We start from the raw sequence: 22172 nt of genomic DNA, 5'->3' as shown, positions 1-22172 counted from the left end.
GTTCAGCTCAGTCGCTTGGTCCTGTCTGACTCTTTGCAACCCCATGGACTGCAGCACTCCAGGCTTCACTGTCCATCACCAACTCCCCGGCATCAATCCTTCCAATGAATATTAAGGATTGATTTCCTTTAGAATTGACTGATCTGATCTCCTTGCAGTCCAAGGGACTCTCAAGAGTCTTCTCCAACACTACAGTTTAAAAGCATCTATTCTTCAGCGCTCAGCCTTCTCTATGATCCAACTCTCACATCCATACTGCTAAGTCACCTCAGTCGTGTCTGACTCTGTGCGACCCCATAGATGGCAGCCCACCAGGCTCTCCCGTCCCTGGGATTCTCCAGGCAAGAACACTGGAGTGGGTTGCCATTTCCTTCTCCAATGCGTGAAAGTGAAAAGCGACAGTGAAGTCGCTCAGTCGTGTCCGACTCTTAGCGACCCCATGGACTGCAGCCTACCAGGCTCCTCCATCCATGGGATTTTCCAGGCAAGACTACTGGAGTGGGGTGCCATTGCCTTCATCCATACCTCTAGTCAATTTCTGTTGATTGGGGAAGGCCAGGAACCCTTGTCAGTATCAGAGTAACCTGTCCAAAGTTATGTAGCCAACAAGTGGCAGAGCAACAGGTGGTTTTAAGGACTCCTGTCTCTCTTTAGAGCGGTCTTCCCGATACGCCGGGAAATTCCCAAGGCTCTTGGCTTTAAACGTACCGCTTAAATACAGCAAGTGGGGCAGAGCTGTAGGAGACCGCGCATGCGCACTCTCCAGGCCCAATTCAGCCCGAGGGCTGTGCCAGCCACGTGTTCCCAGGTGTCAACGCGGAGCCGAGCGCGAAGGCGAGGTTTCGGTACACGTGAACAAGCTCTGGCGAATAAGAACAGGAGGTTGTAGGGTCACGAGACTAGACCTAGAGAACTACACTTCCCAGAAGCAGCCTGTGGTGGACGCCGTTATTAGATGACGTATTTCCGGGAAGAGAGGCGCTGGATAGGCTGCGGGGAGGAGTTGGGCGGTTCTAAGCCGCTGGTCGCTTGGCTTATTTCCGTTAGGATCAGTGGTCCGGCGACTGAAGCGGTGAGGAACCGGCGTTGTGTAAAGAGCTTTTCCAGGAGTGAGCAGATATGGCGGCGGCATTTCGGAAGGCGGCTAAGTCCCGGCAGCGGGAACACCGAGAGCGAAGCCAGGTAGGGTCCCACAGTCCCCACTGAGCGCTGGCCGGTGGCCCCATGTGCTATTCTCGCCCCAGCCCTCCCCACGCCACCCCACCCCACCCCACGCCACCCCACCCCACCCCACCCCACGCCACCCCACCCCACCCCACGCCACCCCACCCCACCCCACGCCACCCCCTGCGCATCTTGGCCTTTTCCGTGCGGGGATGGTACAAGTAAATACATGTAAATATATGCTAGCGACGCCGGCGTGGCTGGGGCGGAGCCTAGCCGTTGGGGAGGAGGGTATGGTTGTTCCCTCTAGGAAAAGAACGGCTGTTCTTATTCCTGGGAGATAAAGCTATCTTACAAGGTTTCGGTGAGGTGGTTAAATAAGATACTATGTGTAAAGTGTTTGATTTTCTTACGGAAAGTTGAGGTCAAAGTTTACGCAGCCATTAAGTGTCCCGACTGGAACTGGAATCCGCGTTTAAAGATGCTCAGCTCTGTCCACTGCGTCTGTGGGCTGAGCCCGAAGAGATCGGTGTTACCAATGCAGTATCATCATCATGCCTGGGTTTTGAGGTTCCCTGAAGATCTGCTGCATATACTTTTTGTTATGTCTACCCCGTAACGTTCGTGTTTTCCAAGCCCATTGTATCAGTTCAGTCGCTCAGTCGTGTCCAGCTCTTTGTGACCCCAAGGACTGCAGCAGGCCAGGCCTCCCTGTCCATTCCTGGAGTTCACTCAAACACATGTCCATTGAGTCGGTGATGCCATCCAACCATCTCATCCTCTTTCGTCTTCTCCTTCGGCCTTCAATCTTTCCCAGCATCAGGGTCTTTTCAAATGAGTCAGTTTTTCGCATCAGGTGGCCAAAGTATTGGAGTTTCAGCTTCAGCATCAGTCCTTCTAATGAATACTCAGGACTGGTTTCCTTTAGGATGGACTGGTTGGATCTCCTTGCAGTCCAAGTGACTCTCAAGAGTCTTCTCCAACACCACAGTTGAAAAGCATCAATTCTTCGGTGCTCAGCTTTCTTGATAGCCCATTATGTAGGTGGGGCAAATGAGGTTCAAAGAACAGAATTGGCTTGCCCCGTCACAAACACCAAATTCAGGCCAGGTAAACAGTTGTTGTATTTTTGTGGGGGTTGTCTCTGTGTGGGTAACTTGAATGGGAATTCGTTTATGCAGAATCCATTTATTCCACTACTCTCAGGAATCACACAATATCTGATCCAGAAAGGCCCTTAGGAATGTCTGGTCCAATTTCATTTTACAGATGGGAAAGAGAGAAGGATGTATCTAAATTTGTGTCACTGATGGGATGGGATGGAACTGAGGCCTCCCAACCACAGTTTAGTCTTCCAGCTTAATAGCATTTATCAGATATTTATTGTGCACTTGCTGTGTGCTCAGTGGTATGTTGGGACTAGTGTAATTTGCCACCTTGTTTGGACCTCTATATAGATCTATCTAAAAGTAATAACAGCCATAAGTGCTTACTGTGTGCCAGAGCCAAAGTGCAGAATGCTTTACTCTGTTATCTCATTTAGCTCTCAATAGTGTGTGAAAGTAGGCATTACTATTATGTTACATTTGCAGATGGAGAAGCTAAGGCTCAGATAGGTTAAATAATTTGCCCAAAGACACACATCTATAGCTGGCAGTTGACAAAGTCAGGGGTCAGGTCTCTGAATCCAAAAGCCACCAAAGGTTAAATAAAGAAGCAGGTTTGTAAGAGCTGTGTAAAAAATATGAGAGGGGAAGAAAAAAAAAGGAAAAAAATATCTTAAAAAAAGGAAAAAGAAAAATTCCTAATAAGAAACATGAGTGGGAAGAGGAGAGATGATGAGAGAAAGCGTCACTGTGAGATTTGTTGGACTTGGAAGGCAATGAAAATAGCTGTCTCTTTTTGAGCACTGACCATATGCTAGGTCCAGGCTAGTGTCCTGTATAAGGATTATCTCATGTAATCCTACAACATCCCTGTGAGGAGGAGGTTATCCTCATTTTACAAATGAGGAATCTGATGTTAAAGAGCCTGACTAGTGTGACCAAAGGCACAATTGTGAGTAGTTGATTTGGATTCACAGAGAAGACAGAGGCCATGTATGAGTGGGAGTGGAGGGTCTTTGTGGGAGAGGTGAGAAGGCCTTGCTGGAAAGGGTGGTAAACACATTGAGGACAGCAGTCCATATTTGGGTAAAGTTTGGACTCTTTCCTGTAGGTCCTCACTGTGGCAGTGGCGGAGCACTGGAAGATAGTTGGTATGGAGGGGGTAATTATGTGAGCTATTTCAGATTCGGTGCCAGGCTTCCTCCTGTAACGCAGGTGTACATTCAAGTGGACATGACAGATTTCAAGATTTCTGCCTCACTTTGTTGCTCTTTTGACGCTTGGGTTTTCTTTCTACTCTCTGTCAGCCTCCCTTTGCTGTAATTAAAATAATGATCAGGAGAGGGCTTGGGTATTATTTTAAATACTGAGTTTTTTGTTGCATCACTTCAGGGATAGAGGATGAGAAAGGAGACTTAAAAATCCCATCCAAGTTGTTATAGAAGTTTAAACAGTGAGTTTATGTACTTCCTCAAAGATCAAGATCATTCAGAGTGGAAGAGGATGCAGTGTAGGAGAGTGGGGAAGAGCAGACTGTGGCCCTGGATAGAATGGGTCTAGTTCTAGCTTTGCCACTTACCAGTTCTGTCTGTGTTCTTGGGCAAGCTGTTCATTATACTGCCTTCCCTTTTTGGAAAAATGGGATAACAGTTGTGCCTGCTTTATCTACTCTCTGTGATTGTTTGGGGATAAATGAGATTGTGTTTAATGAGCCTAGCAGATTGCTTTGTAGTAGTGATTCTTTTTTTTTTTCTTCCCACATTGATAAAAATTTTATTTACTCATGTTATATACTTACCCTTATAGGAGAATGGGCTTTTTTTTTTTTTTTTTTAAACCTTCTGGGACTGTCAAAGCTCCTAGATGTTACAAACTAAAGTAAAAGTACATGCAAATTCTTTATAATGATTTTTTCTTTCCCTTAATTTTATGTTTTCAAAATTGCCTAAGATGTAATAGTAATTTTTAGCAAACGTGGCCTGTTATAATGATGTAGGCAAAAATTTCTAGCACTGACCTTGCCATAGGTTAAGTGCTGAACAAGTGATAGCTTATAGAAAGATAATACCAAGATTTAATCCTCGTACCTCCCATGCTATCCAGGTTCTCTATTAGGAAGTATTTTCTGTCATTCTTGGTTTTCTCTCATGCTTTGTACCAAAATTAGAATTATAACAGTACACATATGCTGGGCACCTGCTATGTGCAGGCAGCTACCACTTTAAAGTCTCATTTAATTCTCAGGGTAATCATGAGCAGTAGGTCCTGTTATTCTCACTTTATAGTTGTTGTTGTTCAGTTGCTTAATCATGTCCGACTCTTAGCGACCCCACGGACCGCAGCACGCCAGGCTTCCCTGTCCTCTACTATCTCCCGGAGTTTGTGCAAGTTCATGTCCATTGAGTTGGTGATGCTATCTAACCATCTCATTCTCTGCCACCCTCTTTTCCTTTGTCTTCAATCTTTTGAAGCACTTTATAGTTAGGAAACGACAACTCAGAGAAGTTAAGTGACTTGCGCAGGGTCACAGATTGTTAAGAGGTAGAGCTTGGATTTGAACCCAGTTCTTCAGACTCTAAATTTAGCTCTCTTAACCACAGTTGCCTCCCTGTTACTATGTTTTCCCTTCATAGTATTTTATAAACCCTTGGATTAAGTCCGTAGTAATTTTAGTACAACTGGCAACTGCTTGCTTAGTGCCGAGTCATTGTTGTCTTTCTCTGTCCTTAATAGGCCAGGAAGCCTACTATGGCAGTACTTGTGGCCTCTCATCCTTGGGCAGAGCCCAGTTTGGGGAGGGAGGGAGCAGGGTAGCACTTGGCCAGGACATGGATTTACTGAGCGCTCCAGAGACTCTTGTTCCTATCAGGTGTCATGTTGATTCGGATATGTGTTTGCTGAGGAAACTAAGCACTTTTTTTTTTTCCTTTTGTTTTCTAGCCTGGCTTTCGAAAACATCTGGGCCTGCTGGAGAAAAAGAAAGATTACAAGCTTCGTGCAGAGTGAGTGCAGTCCTTCTGGTAGAGGTGCTGCCAAAAATGCTTACAACCTCCCTGTATTGCAGCTGAATTGCCTGAGTGTCCAACAAGGGATAATTTCCTGCCATTGATAAAGTGGCCAAAAGCTCTGGCAGCCTGTTAGAAGCTTTTCTGGGACCCTAAACTTCTCTTTTTGTTTAGGCGGAGCACTATTTATTTAACTGTCGTTGCATTGTGAATTTTTTTTATTATGTTGTTCCAGCTCATTTTCTCATGGTGGCTTTGATTTGCCTCTGCCTTGGTGTTTGAGCCAAAAGCTGAATCTCTTTTTCTCTCTCTTTTCTTGACGTTCAAGATAAAATCTTAACATTCCAGTTGTTGAGTCTCTTACATCACCATGTGTGGTGTGGAATGAAGAGTTGTGAAAGATGGATTCATGGGACTGAGCGTGGGTGATAATGAACTCTGAAAACATCTTATAAAACAATTATCCCCATTCTTCTTCTTCTTTAGCACTTTATTTGCAAAGTATTCTATAATTATTTGTTAACCATGCATGTCAGCTGAGGTCCTTTTTTATGCTCCCAGAGCAGATGGTGATGGATTCAGTGGATTGCTCTGGGTCCCAGAGTTTTTCAGGCAAATAATAATAATAATACCTGAGACAGTGTTCTACGAGAGTTATCATTTTTATACTCAGTTATTCCACCTAGCAACCTTGAGAGGATACTACTATCACGCCCATTTCCCAAATTAAATTGGGATGCAGAGTGGTTAACTAACTTATCCAAGATTACTCAGCCAGAAGTGGTGGAGTCAGGGTTTGAACACAGACTGTCTGGCTCCAGAGTCCATGATTTTAGTGCTGTGCTGTACTACAACGTGTAGTTTCTGAATCTTATTTGGTTACTTGGTGCTCAGACTTGCCTCATAATCCTGTCTGAGTAGTTCTAATTTGTGCTTGGTTGGGTCTCTCCCTGTAATGATGTAAATGGCACTAAAACTTACATGAAAAAAGGACTGTTATTAGTTTCAGGTAGAACTGGGATAGGAGTGAAACCACAGAGAGATGAACAAGGTCTGCAACAGTGGAGTCTGGGTCAAATCTAGTCACCACTTCGGCTTTTTTGAGTTTCATTTTTTATATATCACTAGATGCTTGTAAAGTTTGCTTATTATGGTTTTTTTCTTCTTTTCTGCTGTGAACCTGTTTAACCTGCTTTTTAGTGACTACCGGAAAAAGCAAGAATACCTCAGAGCTCTCCGGAAGAAGGCTCTGGAAAAAAATCCAGATGAATTCTACTATAAAATGACCCGGGTTAAACTCCAGGTGAGTGCCTAATGGATCAGTTGGTATTTTGAGCTCCAACTCAGAAAGGAAAATAGGGATGAGGGAGGAGATGGAGAGAGAGGATCCTGGGCTTTTATTTAGCCCTTCTCCAGTTGGTCAGGTGCTCCTGGTCAGTATCCAAGGTGAAGCTGCCCTTTCACGAGTAGCATGTGTTTCTGCCCCTGAGTCTCAGTTGTTTGATGCCTGGAACCGTTCCCGTTCTTTTTCCTTTTTTTTTTTTTTATGTTGGAAAAGTAAAACCCAAACTTTATTGTTGCTTTTTGCCTTTGGAAGGATTTTACACACAGGCTTCGATATTCAGAATACCCTGGATTCAGTAGAAAAACCATTTAAATGAAATTTTGTACAGTAGAAACTTCTCAGCAATCAGAATTTAGACTGTAAAAAAATACATGCTGAACATGCTTTTCTGAAAACACTGAACAAAGTACTGAGTGCAGAATGAAAATAGCATTTCAATTCCATCAAAAGTGGTCGTCATAGAAGGTGTAAAAGTCACTGTTCACTTTTTAAAAAATATTATCCACAGGCAATATCCTAACTCTAGGACTGGCTTTAGAAGGTTTTCAACGTCTTGCTTTAATAGCAGTGAGGTGAATATGATCGAGATCAGGGATGTGATCTGTATCCTCCACAACTACAGTAGGGAGGTGACTGTCTTCTGTAGGTCTGATCCCTGTCTTGAGCAGTTCCCCATCCTCCTCCTTCACTTCCTTTGTAAGATCCACTATGACAGTCCTGAACATCATAGCCTCAATCATATCCTCTGTTGTAGTAATCTTGACGGCATGAACTGCCGTATGTAGGTCTCCCCGTGTAGATTCCTGGTATAGGATTATGTGGTCTTGTTGCTATAGAGTAATCAACTCTGATCCTACGTTCATCAAGCTCCATTCCATTGGCACACTCTTTTGCTTCCTTGGCATCATCTACATTTTCAAAGTATACAAACTTGAACGTCGAGACTGCTGGTCATGATGCAATAGACATGTCAGCCATTGGGCCATATTTAGAGAACACTTCTTTTAGACCTCTATCTGTAGTGTGCAGGTTCAATCCAAATACTGCTGGAGCTGTTCTGAATTGGTGACAGGAGGTGCTGAGTTGAACATGTGTCTTGGAGGCCTGGTGCATTGAGTGGCTGTTATATGTAGCCTTTGGACCAGCCATGAACTGTGCCAACAACTTGTTAATGATTTTACTCTAATAGGAACTGTATCTTCTCAATTTGGATTTTTAGGATGGAGTTCATGTTATTAAGGAGACGAAGGAAGAGGTAACTCCAGAACAGCTGAAGCTAATGAGAACTCAGGATATCAAATATATAGAAATGAAAAGGGTTGCAGAAGCAAAGGTAACAACTAAAAATGTTTATTCTGATATGTTTTTGTTGGTTAAGAAGAGAAATAGAAATCCATTGATCTCAAGTTATAAGCTGATCCCTTCTGGCATTTCTAATCTTTAAGTACACTTACTTATGATAATGTTTTAAAGGTATAGTTAGCATGGCAGAGTAGAAAGAGGTCAAGTTTGAGAAGGAGACAGATTTAGGTTTAAATGCGGGCTCTTCCTTTTATTAACCCCATGATTATGGACAAATGAATTTCCTGGGGCTGTTTCCTTATTTCTATCTCATAGAATTGTTGTAAGGATTAAATGAGTTTTATGCAATGCCTGGCTATGCCCGTAACTGACATATAGTTGGTGCTTGATACATTTTAGTGGTCCTTTCTTTTGAAAGAAAATTCTTTGCTGGCTGGTGATAATGATGGTCTAAACTTTTGCAAATTCATTTCTGATATCCTAGAAGAACCCAACATAAAATGAGACCATATTCTGTGTTCCAGAAAATTGAAAGACTAAAAGCAGAGCTCCATCTGCTGGATTTCCAGGGGAAGCAACAGAATAAACATGTGTTTTTTTTTGACACCAAAAAGGAAGGTATGAAATGTTTGAAGGTTTCTGGGACAGTCTAGCATGTTGGTCTGTGTTGTTTGGTGTTAGAGACAGCACCTTAAGGATTGTCTTGACTTTTAGTTGAACAGTTTGATATTGCCGCTCACCTGCGAACAGCCCCAGAACTAGTTGACAGAGTCTTTAACAGACCCACAATAGAGACCTTGCAGAAGGAGAAAGTGAAAGGAGTTAACAATCAGACTCGACTTAAGGTAAGTTTCTCCATTTTTCTTCAGGTCTGAGTTTATGGGAATCTAGGTTCCTTTCCCCCCACCCACTGCGTGCTTCCCCCCCACCCCCCCCAGCATTCCATAAGATTATTTGTGGAAAAAGTACTAAGTTCTCGTGAAGAAGTAGAAGGAGAATTTGGTGATGGGAATGGAAGTGGAGGAAGGTTTCTTAGTTTCTAAGATTGGAGGATGTGTGGCATAGTGGTCAGGAGCATAGGTTCTGGTCTTTAGGTCTGCATTTGTTTTCTTCTTTTTTTTCTTTTTTGGCCATGCTGTGAAGTTTGTGAGATCTTGGTTCCCTGACCAGGCATTGAATCTGGGCCCCAGTAAAGCACGGAGTCCTAACCATTGCACCACCGGGGAATTCCCTAGGTCTGTGTTTGACTCCACCTCTGACCCTGGGCTTGTGCTTTCAATGCTGTAACAGATGGTAACAGTTTTAAAATACAAAGAAGGGTGGGGGGAAGGACACTGAAGAGGAAGGGATTTGGTATGCTTTGATATTAAACCTTTAACAGTGCCTGTGTGTACCCAAAGGTCTTTCATGTTCTACATTTGTAGCCCAGATTTTGTATTGATTTTTCCTTATGGTGCTTTCCATTGCTGTAACAGGGTTCATGCAGAAGACATGCTTTTTCTCCAAGTCTTCTGGAGTTGAACTCTCACTTCTGACTGATTCATTTAAAAAACTGCTGTCAATGTGTTTCAAGCAGACAGCTGTTCTGTTTTGATTTGAATCATTTACACCGCATCAGCTTTGCTTCCAATGTTTAATTTCACAGCAGCTTCTCTAGCTCAGAGGCAGCTAAACTTGCTTTAGTAATATAAATACCCCTAATTAGTTTGACTATATTGGGTAATCCCATAAATTTGACAGTCTGTGCAGTGAAGTGAAAACAAAAGCTGTCTGAAACCACTGCTGTGAGACTGTGCTAGAATTGGTGAATCGTTTAAGTCTGAGGCCAGTAATATTCCCCTCTTTGTAGATAACACTTCCAGACGAAGAGCTGGCTGACCTAGTGTTCCAGTGCTAACCTTGTTTGTCAGGGAGTTGTGTTTTCAATTAGCTGTGTTACTGACACGTCTCAAGTATTGCAGTAGTCCCTAAAGAGATTGGTCCTGTGTAGGATAGTTCAGCAACATACCTTTGAGGAAGTTGGGAAAGTTTGAATCTTGCCCTTTTGTCTAATGGTGGTGGTTGTTTTAAATCTCTTATTTAAAGCAAAATTATTTTGATTAAGAGACTGCTTAGTGGTGGCTTACAAGGGAATTTTTAGTCTATAACTCAGAGGGTTTGGGAAATCCATGAATGGACTCTAGGAAGTCTGTGAACACCTTCTTCCCACCTTAAAATTTTATGTGACTAGGTATGTATGTTTGTATGAATTTATACAAACATATAGGTACATTTATGTCAAGAAAGAATCTCCAAAAAAAGGAAGAATCCAAAGCTTTCATCAGTTTCTCAGAGGTCTGTAATTCCCTCGTATTGAAGGACCATTTCTTTTTTTTGTTTGTTTTTGGTTGCTCTGGGTCTTATTGCTGAATGGGGGTTTTCTCTAGTTGCGGCGAGCAGGGCTACTCTCTAGTTGTGGTGCAAGGGCTTCTCATTGTGGTGGTTTTTCTTGTTCACACAAGCAAGGCTCTAGGGCTTGCTGGCTCAGTAGTTGTGACACATGGGCTTAGTTGCTCTGTGGCACATGAAATCTTCCTGGACTAGGGTTCGAACCTGGCCCCTGCACTGGCAGGTGAATTCCTATCCATTGTGTCACCAAGGAAGAGTGAAGGACCACTGGACTTTGAGGGATCATCAGCAGTGAGAATTTTCAGGTCTGCTTTTACTGACAGAGTCTTTCTGCTCTCTGAGTTTTGCGGTCACTGCCCAGGGACCGTTCTCTGCTTCTCTATATACTGTGTCACGTTAGGTGACTGGGATGCTCACACAAAGGGTGAAGCAGCTCCAAGTAGTAGTGGAAAGATTCCTGGGATCTGTGAGTCTTGAGGCGCAGTCCTGCCTCTGCTCCAGGTGAACTGTGTGTCCCTGGGTAAGTCTCCAAGGTCCACTGGCCTCTGGAATTTGGTGCTCTTAAAATGGACAACTTCAGAGTGTCTTGTTAACATTGATTCTGGAGTAAGGAGGGAATTGATGAAACTATTTATGCATTTGGGCCTAAGTGGACTAAAAAACAGTTTCTTACTCATTTTTATCCTGTTAATTGTTTCTCTGAAAATGTGTGCTTCCTCTGCAGCGGATAGCGAAAGAGAGGCAGAAGCAGTATGACTGCCTGACACAGCGGATTGAGCGTGAGAAGAAATTGTTCGTTATTGCACAGAAAATTCAGACTCGCAAAGATCTTCTGGTGAGGAGAGAGAGCCTTAGGCATTCATTTTATTTTTTCCTTGTAAAGGTCTTAACTGAAACTGGATTTCAGCTGTGTGTAAATCAACCCCAGTGAAAATGTCTGCTCCTCAGGGGCAGTGGTTTGAGCCAGTGTCTGTTACTCTGACAGTGTTGAAATGTTCCTTGATTAAGAAGGTAATAAGGGGCTTATTAGTCAGTGCTTTCGAACAGTCAAGGGTAGGATCGGGTGGCATATGAACTTTATAGCTTATGAACAGCTATCTGTAACATTTAAACAGGTTAACAAAACAGTGCGTGTCATTCACTGGTATTTAAAAATAGACAACATCGTGTAGTTAAATAGCAGAGCTAAGGAATATAAGATGCCCCTTTCATATTATTATCATTCCTCTAAATGTCAAATTCTTTGGCTTTGCAGATCATTTTGGTCTGCTTTTCTCAACTGGGGTTCCGTAAGAGAAGAAGCCCTACTAAAAAAGAAAAAAGATGATTTGAGTACCTTTCTTCTCAGTTTTCACAAGAACTTCTGCGCAGCCAACATCATTACGGATGCCTGGGGATGGACTTGAGTCATCCAGCCAGGGCTGCCTTAGGGCGAAGGGCTTTGTCTCTTTTGAATGTTGAGATGAGCTGAATTAGGGGCTTTAGTTATTAAACTTTCTATTTTACACAGTCCTCTTCTGTGATTTACTGGTAACGTTTTTATTCTTTTGTAGGATAAAACTCGGAAGGTGAAAGTGAAGAAAGAAACAGTGAACTCCCCAGCTATTTACAAATTTGAGAGTCGTCGGAAACGGTGAAGTGTTATAGATAAGCCTTGTCATTCCACATGGAACAGAGTTTACATTTTCTTTTCCCAGTAACTTCCAGTTCTATTGGTCGAAGTGACTTGGTTCTCCTGTTTGTAACCATAATTTTTTTGTAGATTTGACATTTGATACAAACAACATTAAAGCCCCTTCCCCCATCTGAATTGCGGGTTGTTGAACTCAGTCTTTTTTTTGGCTGAGCTGTGCAGCCTCTGGGATTGTAGCTCCCCTACCAGGGATCAAACCCAGGCCCAGGGCAGTGAAAATGCCAAGTTCCAGTCACTGGACCACCATGGAACCCCCTGACACCAGTCTTATTTTTATATACTTGCATTGTTTTCATCTTATAAGGAGTATAATCTTTTATATAGCAAATTTGGCAAACAAATGAGTTCATCCGTAATCCCAATACTTACTGAAGAACAGCAGATAACTTTTGCATATACTTACAGGCTAGGACATTAGGGGAGTTGGGGTGAACAACTACCAAGAGCATCCTGGTTAATTTCCTCCATTTTGTGAAAGTTGGCACTGTTGTTGGTTTTCATGTTTTGGAGTTGTAATTAAGCACTTTTATGGCCTACTTTTTTCATTTACTATTAAATCATTAGCTCTTTTCCATTTGGTTACATCATTAAATTTTTAAAAGTAATATATGCTCATAGTAAAAATAAAGTATTTTTAATATTTATATAATGTTTTATCCAGTGGATAGACTGATTTTACCCTCACTCATTCTTCATTTGTTGGATATTCAGGTGGCTGCATAAGTTAGCCAGGAAAGATTTTTTTCTTTCTTTTTTTTTTTTTACACTTTACAGCTGCTAGTAGAAACCCTTGGAATCAGGAACTCACAGGGGCATTTCTTGATTGATGAAACAGAACAGACCAGGCTCTGTGTTCCTGCCCTCCTGGCCAATTCTTGACTGCAAGGCTGTAAATGGCTTGGTACAAGCCTTCACCCTGGAAATAGAGACCCCAGCCCCAGGGTGTGTGCAGCAGACACACAGACTTCCCAGTCTCACCCTTCCCTTCCCTGCCCATATAGGGATGGTAGGCTGAGACCAGTCAGGACAGGGCCGAGCATGCTTAGAGCAAATGTGGGAGGAGCAGGATTCTGGGAGGCTTGCTTACACCTTACTCCCTGGAGGGGGAACTGCTCTGGGTGGATTTTAAAGATTAGGAAAAAAAAGTGTTAAAACTTAATTTCCATGACTGTTAGGTTCTGTACAAAGCTTAAACTGAAAGCCTATTTCGTCAAAGTGTACTTGGGTGGGATATATAGATCTGGGGGCCCTGAAAACAGGAAGAAGGGCCAAGGGATTAGAAGCCAGCAGCTTTTGCCTTCAGGAAGGAAGCGCTTCCCAGTCTGGAAAGGTGCTGAGCTAAGTGAATGTTGATAGTCTTATGACAAAGGCATCTGGAGAGCTGAGACTTGAGCCAGGAAAGGACTCATCACATGGGTGTTGGACAGAGGAGCAGGCCGATCCAGCAGCAGTCTGCCCCTGGGACAGCACAGCTTGATCCTGCTGCTCTGACTCCCTTGTCCCTGCTTGGGGGAAAGGTGGGAGGAGGGTGGGGAGTACACCTAAATGCTTTTGGTGGAGCACGCTCCCACACAAAGCTGCCCACACTGTAGATTCTCAGGTTAATAGATGCACATGGTACCTACTGCTCAGGCTGAAACACGGGTGTGTGCATATCTGCATGTCCTTTGGTTCACAAACAACACTAGGGTTTCACGGATGCAGGTGGCTGTGCTGTGCTTAGTCATTCAGTCGCGTCTGACTCTGGGGCTCCATGGACTGCGTGTAGCCCGCCAGGCTCCTCTGTCCATGGGGATTCTCCAGACAAGAATACTGGAGTGGGTTGCCATACCCTACTCCAGGGGATCTTCCCAGCCCAGGGATTGAGCCCAGGTCTCCCACATTGCAAGCGGATTCTTCTGAGCCACCAAGGAAGCCCAAGAATACTGGAGTGGGTAGCCTATCCCTTCTCCAGGGAATCTTCCTGACCCAGGAATCGAACTAGGGTCTCTTGCATTGCAGGCGGAGTCTTTACCAGCTGAGCTACCAGGGAAGCCCCTGGACAGGTTACTCACCCACAAGTCCTCACATGATATGTAGCTGCACAAGTCAAATGGAGCAGGAAGGTCCATCCTCTTGAGTAATTCCAGGGTAGAAGTCATCAGAGCACTAGCTGTAAGGGGATAAAGCTAGGGATCCTGAAGGCCGCTGTTTGTCCGACTCTGCGACCCCATGGACTGTAGCCCACTAGGCTCCTCTGTCCATGGGATTCTCCAGGCAAGAATTACTGGAGTGGGTTGCCATTTCCTTCTCCAGGGGATCTTCCCAACCCGGGGATCAAACCTGCGTCTCACGTCTCCTGCATTGGCAGGTGGGTTTTTTTACCGCTAGCTAGTGCCACCTGGGAAGCCTAGGGGTCCAGAGCTGCTCTTAAACTGAAGGCTGTCTTCAAGGCCCAAGGATTCTAAGGGGAAAGATTGGCTGCCCCTCTGATGAACCTAAGAGGCTCCAGCTTCATGGGTCCTGAAAACAGGCCAAGGGCTTTGACATTTTCGTGCCTGTTGGAATCTCAGACTCCTGGCTCCTTGCTTGGAAAAGAGAGACTATTGTTTCTTTAGGATCCATCCCATCCAGGTCCAGAGGGTGCTTGGGCTCTTGGTGGCATCTGCTCTAGCTGTGCCAAGGAGAATGTGGCAGCCCCCAGAAGTGGAGAGCATTTCTCTTGGCAGAACACACGTGAATCAGATCTCTTGTACAAACCCAAGTTTCCAAAGCAGCCGCTACACAGGCAACATGGAAGCCCCAGGCCTCTCCAGCAGAGAGAACCAGCCAGCCCAGCTCCGTTTTAGTCCACTGCCACCTCTTAGGGCCCTTCTGATTGAAGCAGGAGAATATCAAGCCCTGGCTGTTCTGGTTTTATTTGAATGAAGTCTTATACTGGACTGATTCCTGCCAACAGAGTGGGGAAGGGCCCAGTAGGTGGAGCTGCTGCCCCTTCGCTGAGGTTAGCACTCAGGGTGCTGGCGTTGAAAGCACCCAATACTCCGTAGGTGCTTGGTAGGCATTTGGTTATTGGATTTAATGCCACGTAAGTGAGCTCCTGTGAAAACAGATGTTCTCCACCCCAGTCCCCTTCCTACCCGTCCCCCCGCCCAGCTTGAGATCGGTGTGGCCCCCAAGGGACTGGGCAGGAAAGGCCCTTCCCCTCACATTTCTGGTGAGGATCATGGAGGAAGCCTGTGTTGGAGTCCCAGGTCGTCCAATGATGGGTGGTTCCAGTGAGACATGGTGGGGTCTGTCTATGTGCAGTTCTGTTTGCGGCCTGCTCCTCTCCCTGAGCTGCTGGCTGTGGGGCAGCGAACAATTAGAGCTGCACGACTTCCAGCAGGGGAGGCTTCGAGCAGATGCAGACTCGCTCCGCCGACCTGTGGAGGCCAGCGAGGCCGGGCCTGCTGGGACTTGAGACAGAGAGGTGAGTGGGTGTCTGGTGCTGGCCTCCCTTTCGCAGAGCCTCATGCACGGGGTGTCGGAGAAGGGCGGGGGAAGCCTGGGTGGGAGTCCTGGCTCAGAGCCCCAGGTGAGCGGAGTCGAAGGCGTACCTGAAAGACCGTCTTGGGGCTGAGCCGGCAGGTTTCTTGTGCAGCTGTCTCCTGGGGTCAGAGGGTGCGCTCTTGCCAGCCAGGTCACGGGGCCTCCCTGCTGGCAGGGCTCCCACGGCCCGGCTCCCTGGGTCTGTCTCAGCAGAACTGTGGGGAAGAGGCAGAGAGCAGCTACGGAACTCCAAGAGACAGAGTTTCCTTCCCCAAGCCCAGTGCGTAGACTTAGGAGGTTCGACAGGCTGCCCAGTTCATGCTTCTTCTTGTTCTCCTTCCCTGACTTCTCTGGTCAGACAGAAAAAATCTCACCTGCCTCTTCAGACTCCCTATAAGGAATCTCCCTGTTCCTTATTTCCAGATGCATCATCAGTACTTTTGGGAAAGTGCAGTCTAACCTGTATCTCTCCTAACTGAAGGGAGTACTTCATTCTCCCTGTCCGGTTTTGTCTGCATCCCTCGATGGCCCTGGTAATGGCCATGGCCCTTTCCTCTCTGGTGCGAGGCGAGCTGACTGTGCCGGGTGGTGGTGCTGAGGGCAGTGGGAGAGGCTGGCTCAAAACAGAGCCAGGGACCTACTGTTTCTCGCCAAGAGGAGTTTATCGGGGGACTGCTCTTTGGGGTGGAGGGTGGAAAGGAAGCCCTTTCCTTTCCTCCTGTCATCTGTCACCTGACGGCCAAGCCCAGATCATAAGTGTTAATGAATTGTGGTGCCCCGGAGGCAGCTGGGCAGCACCCCCCTGCCCTGAATCAGCCTGACTCATTTACAGCTCTCTCCCATTTCCCCCAAAGGCTTCTCTCTGAGGTGACAAATGTCGGGGGGGGGGGTTGGTTTCAGGTTTCATGTTTTCACATTACTGGATGGAAAAAAAAAAAAACCTTTCCAAACCAAAAAACCAGCTTCTACAGCAGAAATGTGTCCCGAGAGCACTGAAAATTTCCCCATCTTATCAGCTGCTCAGCGACACTGAGGCCAGTGACAGAGGGGTTAAGAGGAGGGGGCTGGAGCCAGGCTGAGTGGAGCATTGGGGACAGTCCCTTTAGAGGTGGCAGCACCTGCCTTCCTGCATAAAGACAGGGGAGGACCTTTGCGGGGCTCTCTAGTTCTGGAGTCTGTGGCTAGCTGTGGATTGCCAGGGGACTGGGATGGTCAGGGGCTGGGGAAAGGGTGGCTCTCTTGCATTTCTAGCTAATTTGATCCCAGGGGGTTGGAGGGCAAGTGTCCCTCCCTCAGAGAGAGCTCTTGAGGTGGAGTGGTACGTGGGGAGATTTAGGGTCCATCTGGCACGTGGAGACTATGGGGCACCACCCTGTCCTGCTACTGGCTGGTAGCGTTATAAACCACGCCCACCCCTCCCTGCCTGGGGCAGATGGCCTCCACGGCAGATGGAGAACAGGCCAGCAGTGACTGGATGAGCTTTGTAGTCTCAGTCTGGCCTCCCTGGCTCATAAGACAATCCAGAGGGGCAGTGGCAGGGGTGTGTGCGTGTGTCAGTGTGTGTGTGTGTGTGTGTGCAGGGGCTGGGGCCCTGGCCTTTCTGGGCCATTCTGGAGGAGAGGGAAAGAGGGATTCTCAGATGGAGCCAGTGGATCTCGGGGCACACCTAAGTTTGCCGTGTAGGGGTGGCAGGTTCTCAGTGTTGCCCTGACCCAGCCTTCTTGCCTGGGCTCCTGAAGCTGCCCAGGTTAGTTCTCGAGTGTTAGTTCTCAAGTAAAGGCAATGGTCCTCCGCAGCAGGAGTTTCTGCTGCAGCTGGAGCCTGGTGGGCTGGGGCAGACCCCCTGCCAGGTTCCCAGAGCCCAGGGCCTGGGCAGCAGCAGCTCCTCCCAGAGGACGCGCCCGTTTATTATGCGCTCGGGCTCCCTCGCTGCGCAGGCAGGCAGCGGCCTTCATTAGCGCAGGAGCTGGGGTCTGTTTTGGCTGCCTCATCAGCATCAGTGAACTGCGTCCCTGCGAGATTTGATACAATTTAATTAACCTAATTAAAAGCTCTGATTGCAGAGATGATTGGGGTAGCGCCAGCAGCGACTGCATATTTATAATGAGCTGCAAGGTGTGGGACCGCAGCCAAACGCCACGCATCCTAATGAGCGGGAGCCGGGAGCCAGGGAGCGGGAGAGTGAACATTTATTTTTGGCAACAATGCCCAGTTCCTCCCTGCCAGGGAGTCAGAGACCTAGGGAGCAGAGACGGACCTGCCTGCTGAGCTCTTCAGCGCAAGGTGGGAGCAGAGGCGTGCACCCCACGTGTCCCAGTGCCTTCGGATGCCCACAGGAGTGCACAGTGCCCGTGCTTTCTGCTGCAGAGTGGGGGGCTGGGACCCCAGCAATGCACTTTTCCTGCTCCTCTCCATCTCTGGATCATGAGCCATGGTGTGAGGAAATGGCCCAGCAGAACGACCTCGATGTCAAGTCTTCTGGATGCCTGGGCTGTTCTCTTCCAACTTGTCAAGGAAGATCAGAGGCTGCAAAGCTGGGTGGGGAATCAGAAAAAGGGGTCTGAAAGTTCAAGAGACCCAGGTGAGGATCCTGGGCTTGGAACAGACAGGAGAAACAGGAGAGATGACCCTCCAGCTCATCCCGGATTCCCGTCTCCTGACTTTCTTCTGAGACCCCTGCCCCGGAGAGGGCCGCCTCCCCTGGACTCTCCTCTCTCACTGCCTCTGCTGGGGAGTCTTGGTTTGTCTGACTCAGCATTTCCGCTGTAAATCACATCTGATAATAACGAGAGTGAGAGCTGTGGCCGAGATGCTGTGGGTGAAGGGGGCACCGGTGAGAAGGGGTGCGCTGCCTAGGTGCAGAGGGGTGTTGAGCGGGGAGGCAACTCTGGGCTGGTGGGAGTGGGCACTGGGTTTGGGAAGTCACCATCAGAGGCCTGGGGGTTGGGGGAAGGAGGTGTGAGCCCTCCTCAGCCCCCAGTCCTGGGGAGCTTGGGTATGTCATAAGCTCAGCCAGACTGCCCAGCCCCCGAGTGCTCTGAGAGACGCCAGGACAAGATGAGATCTGTCCCCAGCCCACCTTGCAGAGCTGCAGCTGTTTAGCTCTCTTATCAATCTTCTCTGTGGGTTTAATCATCTCCTTGTCATCCTGCTGGGGCAGCCCTCCCCTTGCTGGAGCCTGGCTTTCCTCTGATCCCCCTCCCCCAGGTATAACCATCCTTTTCCACCTGACTTCCCTTGCAGGAGACAGAGGATGGGCCAGGGTGGCTTTGTCCCAGGTTTAGTCTTGGCGGCAGGGGCAGCGATCCCCGTTTTTGCAGGGAGTTAGGAGGGAAGAGGAGTGGGTAGAGGAGGCCCTGATGGAGAATCTATCCTAGCTGGGTACTTGAGATCTTTGACTGCACTCCTGGCGGGGTAGGGTGGGGCTCAGGGGTGGGCCACGAGGGCCTTTAGCCCAGATCATGAAGATCCTGCGAAGTGTCCCTCCCTTCCTTCTTCCTCTCTTCTGCCAGCTTCTTAGGAGATGCATCCACCCACGCTGTCCAGCCAGCCAGCTCTGGCCTCTTTTCCTGGGCGGGTGCCGTGGGGCCAGGACCTGTGGAGCCTTGTGGGACTTAGGGGCCCGTGGGCCGGAACCACGAGCCCACAGCCTGCGTGCATCTTGGGAAAGAGGGCACCCAGGAGTCAATGGAGCCTGTGTTGTGGCCCAGGCGGGGAGCCAGGGCGCAAGGGGCTCTGGGGCCCATCCCCGCGCTGACGTGCAAGATGACCTTCAGGGCAACTCTTGGGCCCTCTCCGCTTCACTCTTTCTCCTCTCCAGAATATGTGGGGTATGGGACGGGATGGGGGTGGCAGGGGTGGTGTATGTACCCCTCAGAGGGCACAAGAGAAAGAAAGAGGCCCTTTCCTCCTCTGCCCGCTCACCACTCCCACCCCAGTCACTCTCAGTGCTAGTGGAGAGCTCGTTCCTCCCTGTGTCTCAGAAGTGGACGGGAGGTCCTGAAGAGGGTAGCATTAGTCTGAGCATCAGGCAGCTTGTCCTCAAGGTGGGGGCTGAGAGGGTCCCTCTGGGAGGGGGCCACAGATTCTGAAAGGGCCCTGAATGGTCTTGGGCTGGAGGGGGCTTGCTCCCTCCAGCACGAGGCTGGGCTCTGGAGGACAATGGTGTGTTGATGAGGCTTTGGCCCTGGGCTCACATGACCTGACCGGGGTGGGTGGACCGCACGTGGCTGAGCCGCCTGGGCTGACCTTTGGTCGCTGGCTGGGGAAGAGAGGAAGCCACGAAGCTCCTCTCCCACTCAGTACACCCCAGGCACCCTGCTGCCCCCACCCGGAGCTGCCTCCTGGGCACATGTGATCTCTTCATCTATCTTCTTTTGGCCTTTCCTCTTCCCTCTGCTGTGTGTGTGCATAAATTGTGTGTGAACATGTATGTCCGTGTGAGTGTGAGCGAGGAGGCTCCCAGAGGATGAAGGGCAGTGAGGGAAGAAACGCCCTTCACAGGGATAAAGTTTTTTCCATCATGGGGACACCACCAGGGTAGGGCCAAAGTGTATGTGTGTGTGTGTGTATGTTTACCCACATGTGTTCGTGGGCACAGGGAGTGCATGTACGTGCACATAGAGGGCAAGGTCTATGCCCTCCTCTAGTGAGAGTCAGGGAAGTCTAGGTCAGCACTTTTCAGCTGGGGCTGGAGCCACACTCTCCGACCCTCTGGCACTGGGCCAGAGTGTTACTTTCAAAAGGAAAAAGGAAGAGTTTCGGGGGATTGTGTAATTATTGTAATCAATTGAATTAACCAAAAATTACCATTCAGTTAGGAGGCAAGGCGTGTGCGTGCGCACACACACACCCACACAATGAGTTACACACAGACATGTTTACACAGATGGAAAGTCAAGATATATGGAGACAGAGATAGGGATATACGTGCACTTATGATTCTTTTTTTTTTTTTGAGAAGCTAGGGAAAGGTCCTAAAGCATTTTCTTTTCTTTAAAAAAATTTTAAGGGACTTCCCTGGTGGTCCAGGGGTTGAGACCCCACCTTTCAGTGCGGGCGGGGGTGGGGGGGTGTTGCTGGTTCAATACCTGATCAGGGAATTGGGATCCCACATGCTGTGAGGCAATTAAGCCCAAACGCCACAGCTGGAGAGACGTCTGTGTGCCACAACTAAGACTCGATGCAGCCAAATAAATAAATGTTAAAAAATTTTTTAAAAAATATTTTATATGGGAATATAGTAGATTTACAATGCTGTGTAAGTTTCATGTGGACAGCAAAGTGATTTCGTTATACATATTCTTTTATCTATTCTTTTTCATATTCTTTTTCCTCATAGGTTATTATAGAGTATTGAGTATAGCTCCTTGTGCTATACAGTAGGTCCTTGTTGATTATCTGTTTTATATAGATAGTCTTTTATATGTTAATCCCAACCTCCTAATTTCTCTCTCTCTCACATCTATGATTCTTGAAGGGGTTTATCCATCCTGCCTCTTCTTCCTCACCAAGGTGGATACAGCCAAGCAGGTTATCTGAAGAGAAACTCGAAATCCCCAGGGGGTTGAGAATAGGGGGGCCTCTGAGATGGGGCAAGCCAGTACAAATGACATGCTACAGAAGTTGGAAAGGGAGTCCATGGTCTGACTTTGTCACGCAATTTGTTACAAACATTACATGAAGATGTTTTAACATAGTCTCCTTTGTTGGGAGCCTCATCCAAGTCTGACTCTAGGGCTAGTCTACACCAATACCCCCTTGGTGGCCCTGGGGGGTATAGAGGGAAGTTAAATTCCCAGATCTGGGATATGGGGATAGGGTACCCAGATACTGGCATGGGGAAGCCCGTGGGTGAGAAGGGACCAGCACGGGCACCCTCAACCTCTCGAATGAATAGCTTTGAGTGGTTTGACTGAGGGGTGTTTCTGGATGCTCTTACCTCTCCCCGCTCTGTTTTCTTCTTTGCCTCCTCCATCCCACCCCCATATAGTCCTGTGGACCCCACTGGATGCTGGGGACACAGTATGGGAATGGTCCTCAGCACTGAAGCAGAAAGGAGAAGGGCCTGGAGGGCAGGGATGGAGGCTGGGACTGAGGCAGAGGCTGGAGCTGGGATCTGGACTTGAAGCTGAGCTCAGCGTGGACCCCAGTGGGGGTTGTTGGAGGTTGGGTTGCAGGGTGTCTGTCTCAGTCTTGACATAATTCTGAGGAGCCTTTTTTTGGAGTCCAAGGCAGGTGTTCTCCCCCAGTGAAGAGCACGTTTGGCGTCTGCTCACCCCTCGGAGGGGCGGGACAGGTCCCCTCCCCCTGCTCCCCTCAGCTGAGCAGAGTCATACATCACCAAGGGGCTGGGCTCCCTAGATGTATTGCCCTAATACGTCGCTATAGCAACCCCACTCTAATCCTGCATTATTCTAATGTGGTCCCCCTCCCCACTGTGATGTATAGCTTGGGTGTTGGAGCCGTGAGGCACCTTCTCTGAGTCTGCTCCAAGTAGCCCAGGGATGAGTGGGTCCGAGGCTGGCTTGGCTTCCCTGGGTCCAGCCTTGCTTCTCCTCACCCTGAGCTCGTGATCCTTTGTGAGCTGGGGTGCGGAGGTGGGCTCTGGCCTGGCGGCCCACCCATCCGCCTGCCCAGAGAGGGGAAGCGGCAGGCTG

General features: G+C 47.9%; 2 protein-coding genes and 1 pseudogene across 3 annotated transcripts; 1 reads left to right on the top strand and 2 right to left on the bottom strand.

Annotated features, from left to right (window-relative positions):
* The first annotated feature begins 1051 nt into the window (after positions 1 to 1051).
* UTP11 (UTP11 small subunit processome component) lies at positions 1052 to 12647 on the top strand. The gene is made up of 8 exons (XM_081495210.1): positions 1052 to 1182; positions 5211 to 5272; positions 6476 to 6578; positions 7840 to 7953; positions 8447 to 8540; positions 8637 to 8767; positions 11035 to 11145; positions 11864 to 12647. Exons 1-8 carry the CDS (start codon positions 1120 to 1122, stop codon positions 11945 to 11947), a joined length of 762 nt encoding a protein of 253 aa, XP_081351336.1. The 5' UTR covers positions 1052 to 1119; the 3' UTR covers positions 11948 to 12647.
* Positions 6801 to 7733, bottom strand: LOC145507925 (transformer-2 protein homolog beta pseudogene; annotated as a pseudogene). Its single transcript, XR_014055240.1, has one exon. The product of XR_014055240.1 is annotated as a transformer-2 protein homolog beta pseudogene (transcript).
* Positions 12648 to 12741: 94 nt separating the features above from the next.
* Positions 12742 to 21854, bottom strand: LOC145507801 (uncharacterized). The gene is made up of 6 exons (XM_081495212.1): positions 21455 to 21854; positions 17771 to 18047; positions 15582 to 15728; positions 15193 to 15328; positions 14058 to 14155; positions 12742 to 12919 (listed from the first exon to the last, which is right to left on the bottom strand). Exons 2-5 carry the CDS (start codon positions 17944 to 17946, stop codon positions 14144 to 14146), a joined length of 471 nt encoding a protein of 156 aa, XP_081351338.1. The 5' UTR covers positions 17947 to 18047; positions 21455 to 21854; the 3' UTR covers positions 12742 to 12919; positions 14058 to 14143.
* Between the last annotated feature and the right edge of the window lie 318 nt (positions 21855 to 22172).

Source organism: Giraffa tippelskirchi, chromosome 5 (assembly GCF_054371585.1).
Source record: "Giraffa tippelskirchi isolate mGirTip1 chromosome 5, T2T-mGirTip1v1.2.pri, whole genome shotgun sequence".
Classification (NCBI taxonomy): Eukaryota; Metazoa; Chordata; class Mammalia; order Artiodactyla; family Giraffidae; genus Giraffa; species Giraffa tippelskirchi.
The sequence above is the reverse complement of the archived record's forward strand: the minus strand, read 5'-3'. Positions and strand labels throughout refer to the sequence as shown.